Below are 13895 nucleotides of genomic sequence, written 5' to 3'. Positions count from 1 at the left end.
AACAAGCTTTCTATAGATAAGCCAGGTCTGAATAAACATGAGAGCCACTGTTACCACTAGCCATGGGCTTTTCTTTGAGATTCTCAATCCAACTCACCTTAGTTCCTTAAAAGTGTTCCATGATTAAAACTCTGCTGAGGTATAGCAGTTACTCTTCAGTCCCTTGAGCTGGTCTTGTCCCACCCCCAGGTCTGTTCATACTGACAGTTACTGTCCTTCTCTTGCTCAAGTCCCTTTGTATTAACTATTTCACATTTCCTCTTTCTGTCAATGCCAACAAGCTATCTTAGCCTCTGGGTAGGATTTCTGGTCATTATATATGAAATTCTTACAAAACTGACCCATGTGCTTTCTGAAAAGGGAAGACCTTTATCATCCTTCTTGATTTGGAAGTCATCTGATCTCTATTTCACAGGGCTTATCTGAAGATACATTTTCACAGTAGACACAGAGAAGCAACAGACAACTGATTTTCCTGATGAGGTTGAAATGTATTAAAATATGAGAAGAGGGCATTTCTTCTCTATACATAATTTTAAAGTCAGATTGAGAAAAGGAATTAGGTAGGGTGCTCCTACTGGTGCTTGGAAGAAATGTGAAATCTCTCTTTTTGGAAAAATGCAAAACCAAACCTAAAGATTCTATCTTTATCACAGTTAGTTATAGGAACACATCTCTTATTCAGACTCACTTGCCCAATTTCATTTTTCTAAACACACAGCCTTTGAACACTCACTCAGGAGAGAAGCTGCCAAGTCACTGCAAAAACTGTACATATCCATATCCCAAGGACTGCCTCAAAAAGTCTCTGTCAGAAGCTCAGACTATTACTCTATAGCTAATCCCAACAAATGTTTTCTGGTTTCTATATCCAAGTAATCAGAAGCCCCAAGTCAGAAGAAAGGGAGAGTCACTAAAGGTAGGCACATAGGCATACTGAAAGCATTCATAAGAAAAAAACCAACCAAAAGCTTTAACAAATAAATAAAACACTTCAAACTGTACACTGCTATGGGGAAATCGCCTGAGAAACCCCAGCAAGCCCAAAGGAAATCAGTGTATTCAGCATAATACAATAACTGAGGTTCAGGGAAATGATGACTCTGGGTCAAATAAGGGGAAAGAAATTGTCTTCAGTATCCTCTGTTTAAAGAAAGAAGGGAATGTAAATTTTAGAAAAATGTCCCTCCAAAATGATGCTCAGGAGGTGTTATCCTCAGCTCTATGGGAAACCTAGCTGTAGAGAAAGACATTTCTTGAGTGGTTCAAATGAATGAAGTTTAAGTGTACTTAAATTTCAGTTCTTAAACACCTCACTCCGTTATTTTAAGATGTTTCTATTATATGAAAATGCTTCTAAACACCTGTTGAACCCTAAATTAGTAAAACGATACCTGGCATTCATACTAGTGTAGGCTGCTAAGAGAAATCATAAACACCCCAGTGCCCACTCCCCCACAAAATAGTATCTAACCACAACTGTCCTGAGTCGGCAATAAAATACCTGGATTAGAAAGAGAGATTGTTCGGGCAAATGTGAGTTTTCAGAAGTATAATCTGAGGAGGAAAGAAAAAGTACCCACACAAATTTGATCATAATATTTAGAAAAACCTCTGATATTGTAACTAGAATTATGTACTATTTTGTTTAAGTAGCCATTGCTGCCAAAAATTTACATTCATATTTTTAAAGACAACTTTATGCCTACTAATTACCTAAGGAACCACAAGGCAGAGGCTTGCCACACACTTTTCCACATGAAGGGACAGGATCCATGCATGTTTTCCGACTGCTACTTCCAAGTTCTAGCAATTGGCTGAGAGGGGTTTGCCCACAAGGGCAACAGCGCACCAGCTGGGGGAGCCGTGGGCATGGCTGGCAGGGCTGAGGGTGGCACACCTGTGAACACATGTGGTTCCCACATTTCAAGTCCCTGTTAAGAAAAACAACAGACTATTACATAATTGTTGCATAAAATACAGCTTTATTCTAACTGAGGAAAACATCAAACCTTACTTGCCACATATCTTTAAACAGCCGAAGTCCCCAAATCCATCAGACTTTCCTACGTCTGTTCCACATAACACGTCTCGGGAGGTGCTGCCACAGTAGCATACTTGAGAACAGAATTTCAGAAACAAAAGATTAGTAATCTGTACAGGTGTTTAAAATATTCTAAACAATCTATAAGAAAACACAAAATGCTATTCACTAGTGTTGATTAGACCTGATGCAGAAATAAATGTGGCTTATACAGCAGCTCTAAGCCCCACTTAAGAGCTTCACCACAGAAAAAGAATTAAAAAGGCCTTGGTAGACTCTGTCCATATCTCATGGTGCCCCTGCAGCACACCTCAACATGAGCATTAAAGTGAAGCAATCCTTTAAAGTAAAAGACTACTCTCTGGTCCATAATGCCATGGTTGAAAACCATGGATTGTGAGGCTTTCTGGGGTACTGCGGAGATGTTGCAAGAGATGGAAGCTAAACTGGTGGTAGTTATGGAGGAGTTGATAACTGGATTCCATCCTCACTTCAACCAAGCAGCAGATATTTAATACTTCATATCTTGGGGTTCACATAAAATGCCTGGAAAAAGTCACTGATGCTAAAAAGAAATTTAAAAATAGGCACAATATAAAATCCTTATTAATTTGTATTCTACTACTGTTAAATTTGAAGTAATCATGTTTGAGTACTGACAATGAGTAAAAAGTGTTTCAAATAACTTGAGACTTTTATTTACTGCATAGAGAACCCAGTCTAATATCTATAGATTTTTTTATGGGTTGAAGAAATAATGGGTTACTTTATTTCTTGAGATCAGCAATAAGCATGTGTTATATTTAAGGAGTTAGTTTCTAAAGCAAACTAAAAAAAAAAAAAGTTTCTGACTAATATGTAACAAAGTCTGGTAAGGACTAATTTTCATCAACTTAGATAATTTTTCTGATAAGGGCCACTTTACATTTTCAGTTTATAATGAAAACTTTTTGTCAATAAAGACATTAACCAAGACTCTTGATTTTTAAAATATACATTTACTCTTCCAGTAAATACATGTGCAGTTCCATCCCCTGTTCTAAAACTCATTATCAATAAAGACTTATTAGAAGAATTAATACAGGTGCAGGAAATACAATTAATATTGGTGGAATCAACAAACTGGTAAACAAACACTAGCAACTGAGAGCTTCTGCAAGCAGGCTTTTCTTTGCTAAGTTTCTGCTCAAATAAAGCAGAGGCTTTTTTTCAGAGACATAGGACAGCTGTGAACCAAAGAATCAAGGGTCAGAAAACTATGACAATAAATTCTTTTCAAGTACACATGGAACATTCTCTAGGATTGACCACATACTAAGGCACAAAACAAACCTCAACAAATTTAAGAGTATAGAAACTATTTCAAGCATCTTCTCTGACCACAATGGCATGAAACTAGAAATCAACCAAGGGAAAAGAAATGAGAAAAAAACGATTACATGAAGACTAAACAACATGCTACTAAAAAACCAATGGGTCAATGAGGAAATCAAAAAGCAAACTAAAGAATACCTCGAGGCAAAAAGTCTGCAAGTAACAAATGCTGGAGAGGGTGGGGAGAAAAGGGAACTCTCTTATACTGTTGGTGGGAATGTAAATTGGTACAGCCACTATGGAAAACAGTATGGAGGTTCCTCAGAAACCTAAAAATAGAATTACCATATGATCCAGCAATCCCATTCCTGGGCATATATCTGGACAAAACTATAAGTCAAAAAGATACATGCACCCCTATGTTCACAGTAGCACTATTCACAATAGCCAAGACATGGAAACAACCTAAATGTCCATCCACAGATGAATGGATAAAGATGTGGCACATATATACAATGGAATACTACTCAGCCATAAAAAAGAACAAAATAATGTCATTTGCAGCAACGTGGATGCACCTAGAGATTATCATACTAAGTAAAATCAGAAACAGAAAGACAAATACCATATGATACCACTTATATGTAGAATCTGAAATGTGACACAGGGCTTCCCTGGTGGTGCAGTGGTTAAGAATCCACCTGCCAATGCAGGAGAAACGGGTTCAAGCCCTTGTCCGGGAAGATCCCATACGCCACGGAGCAACCAAGCCTGTGTGCCACAACTACTGAGCCTGCGCTCTGGAGCCTGCGAGCCACAACTACTGAAGCCCGCACGCCTAGAGTCCGAGCACCGCAACGAAGAGTAGCCCCCGCTCGCCGCAACTGGAGAAAGCCCGCATGTAGCAATGAAGACCCAATGTCGCCAAAAATAAAATTAAATTAAATTAAAATAAATAAAATATGACACAAATGAACTTATCTATAAAACAGAAACAGACTCACAGACATAGAGAACAGACTTGTGGTTGCCAAGCAAGGGGGGTAGGGGGGGGATGGACTGGCAGTTTAGGGTTAGTAGATGTAAACTGTTACATATAGAATGGATGGACAACAGGTCCTACTATATAGCACAGGGAACTATATGGGATAAACCATAATGGAAAATATAAAAAAGAATGTATATATATGTAAAACTGAGTTACTCTGCTATACGGCAGAAATTAACGCAACATTGTAAATCAACTATACTTCAATACAAAAAAATTAAGCATGTAGATCTCAAAAAAAAAAAAGAAAGAAAGAAAAGAAAAGAAAATTGTGACAATAAAAACAAAAGTAGAGCCCCTGATCAATCAGGAAATAATCTGAGTACAACACTAAAAACTCTACTATGCTTAGGCACAAGAGACAGAAATATGAGCTGATGACAGAAGAGTTGGGTGGAGTCACTGCTGGTTAAAGAGTATTAAGGAACCAAAGACAGTCTGCAGAAAGGTCTCTGTTGCCAGCCTGAACCTGTTCAGCATTTTTACCAACATGTGAATGAAGACCCAGAAGGAATGCTTATTAAATCTCCAGATAAGGCTGAAAGCGATTTTAGGAGAATTACAATTCAAGAAGATAAATAAACTGCACGGATGGCCAAAATGCTTTGCTAGATATTTAATATAGACAAACAAAAAGTCTTCAACTGGGTTTGAAAAATCAGCTACGTACACAAAAACAAAAAGGAAGAGACTGGGATCCATACAAATCTGACAAAAAAGTGTGATTCAGCCCAATATGTATCAAAAGCTAAAAATGGTCCAAATCAAAGGGACTCTCCCACACTACAATCTACACTGCTAAAACCAAACTGCCAATATATACTTAACTCCTGCCTTATCTCAAAATGGATTTGAGGCAGCATATAAGGATATATGAGATATATCTAGAGAATGTAAATTAAAAGATGTGAAAAGAAAAAGAAAAACAATGGTAAGGATAGAGAATGAATCACAGCTAAAAAGTACACACTATAAAGACGAACATTAGGTCAGTTATACCAGCTTCCTAAGATATAGTCTTTGAGGAAAAACAACTATTCTTGGAACCAAGACCAGACAAGACTTTCTTCCAAGAGGACACATAAACAGAATACTGAATAGTATATGGCACAATTCCCTATATAAAATCCTTATAGTGCACAGCACAAAACACTTCATAGGGGTATTTTTTTCTTTTCTTTTTTCTTTTTTTTTTTTTTGCAGTATGCAGGCCTCTCACTGCTGTGGCCTCTCCCGTTGCGGAGCACAGGCTCCAGACGCGCAGGCTCAGCGGCCATAGCTCACGGGCCCAGCCGCTCCGCGGCATATGGGATCCTTCCAGACTGGGGCACAAACCCGCGTCCCCTGCATCGGCAGGCAGACTCTCAACCACTGCGCCACCAGGGAAGCCCATAGGGGTATTTCTTATTGTAAGTGCAAGCACTGATCAACAGCATCACACCAAAGTAAAATCTAGTAAAATAAAACTATATAACCAATACATAGTAGTTCAGGATCCCTGAAGATTAGAGGCAGTCACACAAACAGAGGAACTACACAATATGTGGTCCTTTGAGACTCACTTCTTTCACTTAGTATAATGTTTTTGGAGGTTCATTCACTTCATAGCATGTATCAATACTTCATTCCTTTTCATGGCTGAATAATATTCCTTTTTATGGACATATCACATTTATTCCATTCATCAGTTGATAGGAATTTGTATTGTTGACACATTTTGACTATTATGAAAAATGCTGCTATGAACATATATTTACAAGTTCTGTATGGACATATATTTTCATTTCTCTTGGGTATATGCCAAGGAGTTGAATTGCTGGATCATATGGTAATTCTATATTTAACCTTTAAAGGAACTACTGGACAGTTTTCTTTTCCTTTTTCTTTTTTGGCCACACCACGTGGCTTGTGGTATCTCAATTCTCCGACCAGGGACTGAACCTGAGCCATGGCCGTGAAAGCCCAGAATCCTAACCATTAGGCCACCAGGGAACTCCCCTGGACTGTTTTCTAAAGTGGTTATACTATTCTACCCTTATTGTGGTTTTAATTTACATTTTCCTAGTGTTTAAAGGTGTTAAGCACCTTTCATGTGTTTACTGGCCATTAACATATTTCTTTTGTGAAGTACCTGTTCAAGTCTTTTGCCCACTGTGTGAGTTGTTCGTCTTTTTTTGTTGATTTGTAGGAGTACTTTATCTTTTTCTTTTTTTCTTTGGTAGGAGTACTTTAAATATTCTGGATACAATCTCTGATTTATCAATTCATTTTCTTAATGTGATAAAGTTCAATTTATCAATTATTTTCTTTTACGGTTAGTACTTTTGCTGCTGCTCTATGAAATCTTTGCCTGATCCCAAAGTCATGAAAATATTCTCTTATAGTTTTATCTGGAAACTATGTTTCTGGGTTTTACATTTAAGCCCATGACCCATATAGTATTAATTTCTGTGTAAAGAGTGAGACAGGGGTTGGGGGTCACTTTTTCCCATATATACATCCAGCTGTTCTAGGACCACTTGTAAAATGACTCCTTTTTCCACTGAATTAACTTAATATCTTGGTTGAAAATCAACTGACTGTATATATTGAGGTCTATTTCTGGACTCTATTGTCTTCCATTGATCTACTAGTCTACCTTTACACCAAAAACCACAATGTCACAATTACTGTAACTTTGTAAGTCTTAAAATCAGGTCTTTCAACTGTTCCTTTTCAAGATCACTTTGGCCTTTCTGGGTCTTTTTCAAGTAATTACTGCAAAAAAATTTCACAAGCAGTTACTTTTAAACAGCATTAAAAAAATCTACCATCCAAATTCTATAGGACAATGACCTATACTGGTAGTATGTAACCAAAATAATGAAAACCACCTAGGGAGTTCCCTGGAGGTCCAGTGGTTAGACTCTGCACTTCCACTGCAGGGGGCGTGGATTCGATCCCTGGTAGGGGAACTATGATCCTGAATGCTGCAAGGTGTGGCAGAAAAACCCCCCCAAAACAAAAAAACGTCTAATCATTCATGTATCTCCAGTTCTCTCTACCCAAGGTACCAGACCTAATAGAGTCTTTGTGACTACAGGCTTGAAACAAATCCATGTCATCAAGACAACCATAAATAAGGTTCCAGAAAAGTACCCAAGTACTGCTGGCTGGTGTGCTCACCACTTACCTTGGTTCAATATGATCCGACAAGGCTTGCATGGACCCCCATGGCACAGCTCAGCACAGTGGTGCTGACCACAATTCAAAACATTCTCACAAGGGTTAGAACAGTGGACTGAGATGGCCTGACCACAGCGAACTGTGTGCCTGTAAAAATAGATGTAAAGACAGCATTAGTCTAATGTTGGATATTGAGGTCCTATTTGACAGCTAAACTGACCTTCCCCCAAAACCTACTAAACCTTTTCTCTTTGCCCAGTTTCCCCTACTTTTTCTGTTTCCCTCTTCCAATCATTTCCTCAATTCCTCTTCCCTTCTCCACTCTTTCTTCTTTTTCCTCCTTTGCTTTCCTTATTTCCTATTCTGCCTTTTTTCTCTCCCCTATTTTCTGGCCAGTGAGGAACTGAGGGCCTAAGTATTTGTTACAATGTGATTTCTTCTCTGAGTTGAAACAGCATGCAGGAGGGGAAAGAGCCTGGAGCTCCCATAGTATCTTACAGAGGTGGGTAGGGAGGTTGGGAGGTGTAGTCGTAATGAACATTCTTGGAATGAAAGCACAGTGGCATTCTCCTGGGACCTGGCACTCTGGCATTTTAGGCCGTTATGATACTTAAGAACATACTGTATGTACTTTGATTCAGGATGGGGACATCATTCTGGCTTTTTTCTAATAAACATCCTGATTTTGCCAACTTATTCACTAGAGAAGGATATGAGGCTGCTGCTCTTAGACAATCATCTTCAGGTTTCTTTCCAGGGTAATGGTTTAGACCTTGGAGTCTACTCTCCCACAGAAAGTTTTATTCTATCCCCCTACTCCCACTTCAACTACATATTTTAAGAAGTCACTGTTACATACATAGATGATCAGTTTCCAGTGCTCAGCGTCAAGGCTAACATCAACCCCTTGAGGAAGACACTATTATTTCTACCATACGATAAGAAAAATGAGGCTCACCAAGAAGAAGCAACTTGCCCAGGTCAACAACTAGTTAGTGGCAGAGCCCAAATCTGACCTGGGCTTTCTAACCCACAGCCCCTTGCATGTGACTCTGTAAGGCCACACTGCTACCCTTGTAAGTTCAGTAAACATTTAAAAAATGCTTATCACTAAAAACCTGCACTATCCCATCTCGTCTTGTGGTTCAGAAATCATTTTGTGGTCTTAACTGGGCCTCTGCAGCTATCAGTGATCCTTGCACTGATAAAACAGGAGAACTTGCATTATAATGAAAAGAGAGCGGGCTCTGGGGCTACTTATTCTTTCATTCAACAATATTCACTGAAAACCTACACAACAGATACTATGCTAGGCACAGATAAGTGACCCTTGCCTCCTGGACCTTAGCAGGACTGAGTTCAATTCCTGGTTCTTTCACCCACTAGAGAGGTTAAGAAAAAAGTCCCTGTCACCTTGGCCTTGCATCTGAAATGGGTAATCTCACTATTTTATAACTTCTTAATCACCTATAAGATTGCAGGATTAAGGCAGCACAGGAAATTACTATTTACAGAAAAGTACTATTTACACCTACCATTTATTAATGGCAGTAAATAAATACAATTTGCACCTACCTACTAATCTTTCATTTTAGAAATTCATACATAAACCATTAATGTGGAAACTGAAGTCTTCTTCGGAGTACAATTCTAACTTTACCTGGTCCGTCCACATTCACATGTTTTAGTCATAAATGCAGGGCAGGGTGGGCAAGGTCCAGGATGGCAGAGACTGAAAAAGAAAGGCTGTGATGAAAGGCCATGTATCCAAACTTAAACAAAGCTGCCCCAGCTGGGCCCTACTATGAATATGGCAGCAAATAAACTTCCTACGAAATGTTTTAGTATTTGTCTAAAGTTGATCAAACTATTTAAACAAAGATACCAACAATGGTTTTTTTTTTTTTCCCAACAATGTTTTTATATAGAAAGAATCGATAGCAGTATCATCTTAGAATATTTAACGAGAAAAGTAAAGCCCAAGTCAAAATACTGGTTTTATTTGGGTCTGATAGTCAAAGATAACATTTCTAAATATGGTCTCGGCCCACTTAGTACAGTGAGTAGGGATAAAAAGATCCTGCCACTCAGGATGGCCAATGGGGTCCTTTAGAAGTTCAGAACCTGAGCAAAGTAACAGAGCTTAAATCTGCTAGATCCATGAGAAGTACAGACATTTTCTCATCAGCTGGTAAAGTGATAACCAGGTGATAGGCTAGCAACGGGAACACTGAAAAGAAGGTTGCTTGGGGTGAGGGGAGGCATGCTGGTAAGTAACAAAGGGGAAAGGGACTCATGGAAAAAAACTGTGCCTAATTTTTGCTATAGGTCAGAATTAGGCCTCTGAATAGTACACTTTTTATAGGAGCTATGCTATAAAGAGACCAAAGAAAAAATGAACAAAATGGAAATAAATTCCAATTCAAATAAATACTGCCCTCTTCGAAGCAGACACCCCTGGTAAATTACACACCTGTACAGAAGTATCACTACTTAAAACATTTTGGGAACTTTGCGGTTGGGCAGGGGGGACACCTATGTGATGGCAAATCACAATCCTTTGGGAATTAAAAGCCAATCAGAGGGGACTTCCCTGGTGGCACAGTGATTAAGAACCCGCCTGCAAATACAGGGGACACGGGTTCGAGCCCTGGTCCAGGAAGATTTCACATGCCGCGGAGCAACTAAGCCCGTGCGCCACAACTGAGCTTGCACTCTAGAGCTGGCGAGCCTCAACTACTGAGCCCATGTGCCACAACTACTGAAGCCTGCACACCTAGAGCCTGTGCTCTGCAACAAAGACAAGCCACAGCAATGAGAAGCCCACGCACCGCAATGAAGAATAGCAACTGCTCTCCGCAACTAGAGAAAGCCCGCACGCAGCAATGAAGACCCAACGCAGCCAAAACTAAGTAATAAAATAAAATAAATAAATTAAGAAAATAGCCAATCAGAGCCAAGTGTAATTAATCAAGTGGGTAACAAAATTTGCTATAAAAATCAGCTGTGCCTATAAAGTGGTCTGGTTGGATTTTTTATTTTTATGAGCTTTAAACACTGAAAACAGTCCAGGAACATGTGCCCGGTCTCCTAAGATGATCCATTTTGACAGACAGAACCCACAGGAGACATAAGATTAAGCATACTTCTTTAAGGATGAGTATCATTATTCAACAGTTATATTTCACATGATATACCTCAACCCTTTCAGGTGAAATTATTTTCATGGCTGGACATTTAAATAACTTTATTTCTTTAAACAAATTTATTTATTTTATTTATTTGTTTTTGGCTGCACTGGGTCTTCATTGCTGCACGCGGGCTTCCTCTAGTTGCCGTGAGCAGGGGCTACTCTTCATTGTGGTGCGCGGGCTTCTCATTGAGGTGGCTTCTCTTGTACAGTACGGGCTCTAGGCGCGTTGGCTTCAGTAGTTGTGGCATGTGGGCTCAGTAATTGTGGCTCACAGGCTCTAGAGGGCAGGCTCAGTAGTTGTGGCACATGGACTTAGCTGCTCCACGGCATGTGGGATCTTCCTGGACCAGGGCTCGAACCCATGTCCCCTGCATTGGCAGGTGGATTCTTAACCACTGCGTCACCAGGGAAGCCCTTAAATAACTTTAGACTGATAGACAAACTGCTGGTCAAGTGTGGATGATTCCAGGTTATTGCAAATATCCCTGAGGCCTGGACTTAACCCCAGGTTCTCATAACCTTCAGAGCAGTGGTTCAGAACACTGCCTACATATTAGAATCACCTGGAAAAAAACTACAATGCTTAGACCCACCCCAGGAGATTCTGATTCAATTGCTCTGAGGCAGAAACTGGGCACTGGTGTTTTAAAGTGCTCCTTAAATGACTGACCACCTGATCTGTATCACAGTGGTGTTCTCTGACAGTCATGACAGGGCCCCATTTCTGCTGAAGGCTTCCTAAAGATAATTCATGTGTAGGATTAATTTCTTGTTACTGAATTTACTAAAATGCCAACTAAGGGAAGGAACAGATGAGTCCCTGAGTTCTGACCTATGGAAGCAGTCAAAGGAAGAGAAAGGGCTGATTGTCCAGCAGATGGCAGACCATGCTGTTTAGCTCAGTCTGAATAGCTCTCCCCACAATGATATTCCCCAGCACGGTCCCTACATCTTGATCACAAGACCTCTGATCCAACCCTTGCTCCATGCAATAGAAGCGAGGTACCAGTGGAAATAAGTATAACACTCTGATGTCTGTCTTCTCTTAGATTTGGGTAATAAAAGCAAGTGTTACCATTTCTTGACCACTTATCATGTGCCAGGCTCTGTATCAAGTCTCTTGAGTGTGTTAATTTAATATTCATAGAACTCTGTAACTATTTTTTATCTATCATTATTATCTTACAGGTCCAGAAACTGAAGCTCAGAGAAGTAATTTGTCCAACAGCACATAACTGTTAAAGAGACAAACCCAGGAATTAAACCTTTGTCTGAAGCCAAAGCCCACAGAAATTTATTTGTAACTGATCAACTGTTTATTATTGTGCATCTCCCTCCTCATCTGTAAAATGGAGTGATAAATATCTATACATCACTGGGCTGTTGTAAGGATTCAACGAGTCAACTTTTGCAGAGTACCTGGCACAAAGCAAGTGCTCAGTAAATGATACCACACTGTCCCTCACCCAGTCCTGTTACGTGCTAACCAGATATGTGTATTGAGAGCCACAAGCAAAGCGTGTTCACCAGCAATCTCCAGGAGTATAGTGTTCCAACTTACAGGTTACAGGAATGTGGGCAGTCCTGGCCAGGCTGTTTCTTTCTACAGACCTCACCACAACTATGTGGAATTTCATTTCTGCTCCATTCAGGATTCTTTACCTTGCCTAAAACATATCAAATAAGAGAGTCAATGGTATAAACTTCAACTGCATCCTAGACTTCGATGAAATAATACAATATAGCCAGACAGCATGAAACATCAGGATGGTGTTCGTTAGTTCAATAAACACATTGTCCTAAAAGAAGAAGGTGAATGTAATGCTACTCATCAAAAGCTTCACTGAGTATGATAAATTCTGGATTGTCTGGAAAAGACAAATCGTCATTTTTACTGATGAAAATGCCACTTTGACTAATGGACACATTTAATTTAAGATTTAAACAAAACCTACAAGATAAGCTTTCTGTAAATGGGTCTTTGAATTGATATGGGAATATCTACTGTAAGGATCAGAAAGAGGGAATAAGGGAAGAGAGCAATGGGGGGAGGGGAGAGGCAGTAAGAAATGGAAAGGACATAAGTCCCCCAGTATAGTAGGAACTCGCCTATTCTAACGTTAAAATATAGGCATAAAAGGGTTATAATTTTTAACATCTTTATTGGAGTATAACTGCTTTACAATGGTGTGTTAGTTTCTGCTTTATAACAAATGAAACAGTTATACACATATATATATATCCCCATATCTCCTCCTTCTTGCTTCTCCCTCCCTCCCACCCTCCCTATCCCACCTCTCTAGGTGGTCACAAAGCACAGAGCTGATCTCCCTGTGCTATGTGGCTGCTTCCCACTAGTTATCTATTTTACGTTTGGTAGTGTATATATGTCCATGCCACTCTCTCACTTTGTCACAGCTTATTCTTCCCCCTCCCCATATCCTCAAGTCCATTCTCTAGTAGGTCTGTGTCTTTATTCCCATCTTGCCCCTAGGTTCTTCATGACCATTTTTTTCCTCTTAGATTACATATATATGTGTTAGCATACAGTATTTGTTTTTCTCTTTCTGACTTACTTCACTCTGTATGACAGACTCTAGGTCCATCCACCTCACTACAAATAACTCAATTTTGTTTCTTTTGATGGCTGAGTAATATTTCATTGTACATATGTGCCACATCTTTATCCATTCATCTATTGATGGACACTTAGGTTGCTTCTATGTTATGGCTATTGTAAATAGAGCTGCAATGAACATTTTGGTACATGACGCTTTTTGAATTATGGTTTTCTCAGGGTATATGCCCAGTAGTGGGATTGCTGGGTTACATGGTAGTTCTATTTGTAGTTTTTTAAGCAACCTCCATACTGTTCTCCATAGTGGCTGTATCAATTTACATTCCCACCAACAGTGCAAGAGGGTACCCTTTTCTCCACACCCTCTCCAGCATTTTTTGTTTGTAGATTTTTTGATGACGGCCATTCTGACTGGTGTGAGATGATATCTCATTGTAGCTTTGGTTTGCATTTCTCTAATGATTAATGATGTTGAGCATTCTTTCATGTGTTTGTTGGCAATCTGTATATCTTCTTTGGAGAAATGTCTATTTAGGTCTTCTGCCCATTTTTG

The 13895-nt window shown here is 39.5% G+C and overlaps 1 protein-coding gene across 7 annotated transcripts in view; it reads right to left on the bottom strand.

The window, feature by feature from the left end:
* NFX1 (nuclear transcription factor, X-box binding 1) overlaps window positions 1-13895 on the bottom strand; it is an 80155-nt gene that overhangs the window by 38928 nt on the left and 27332 nt on the right. For all 7 annotated transcript variants that reach the window (XR_014296856.1, XR_014296857.1, XM_082656209.1 and 4 more), the window contains 5 exons: window positions 12326-12431; window positions 9232-9303; window positions 7579-7718; window positions 2018-2117; window positions 1717-1934 (listed from right to left, as the gene is read on the bottom strand). Coding sequence is in view for 5 of the 7 variants with exons in the window: in XM_082656209.1 (XP_082512335.1) it covers window positions 1717-1934; window positions 2018-2117; window positions 7579-7718; window positions 9232-9303; window positions 12326-12431 (636 nt within the window). In the remaining 2 variants the exon portion in view is untranslated. The remainder of the gene's footprint in view (window positions 1-1716; window positions 1935-2017; window positions 2118-7578; window positions 7719-9231; window positions 9304-12325; window positions 12432-13895) is intronic.

The sequence above is a fragment of the Grampus griseus genome, assembly GCF_964374135.1.
Source record: "Grampus griseus genome assembly, chromosome: 6".
NCBI classification, from domain to species: Eukaryota; Metazoa; Chordata; class Mammalia; order Artiodactyla; family Delphinidae; genus Grampus; species Grampus griseus.
This window is presented reverse-complemented; position numbering and strand designations above follow the sequence as displayed.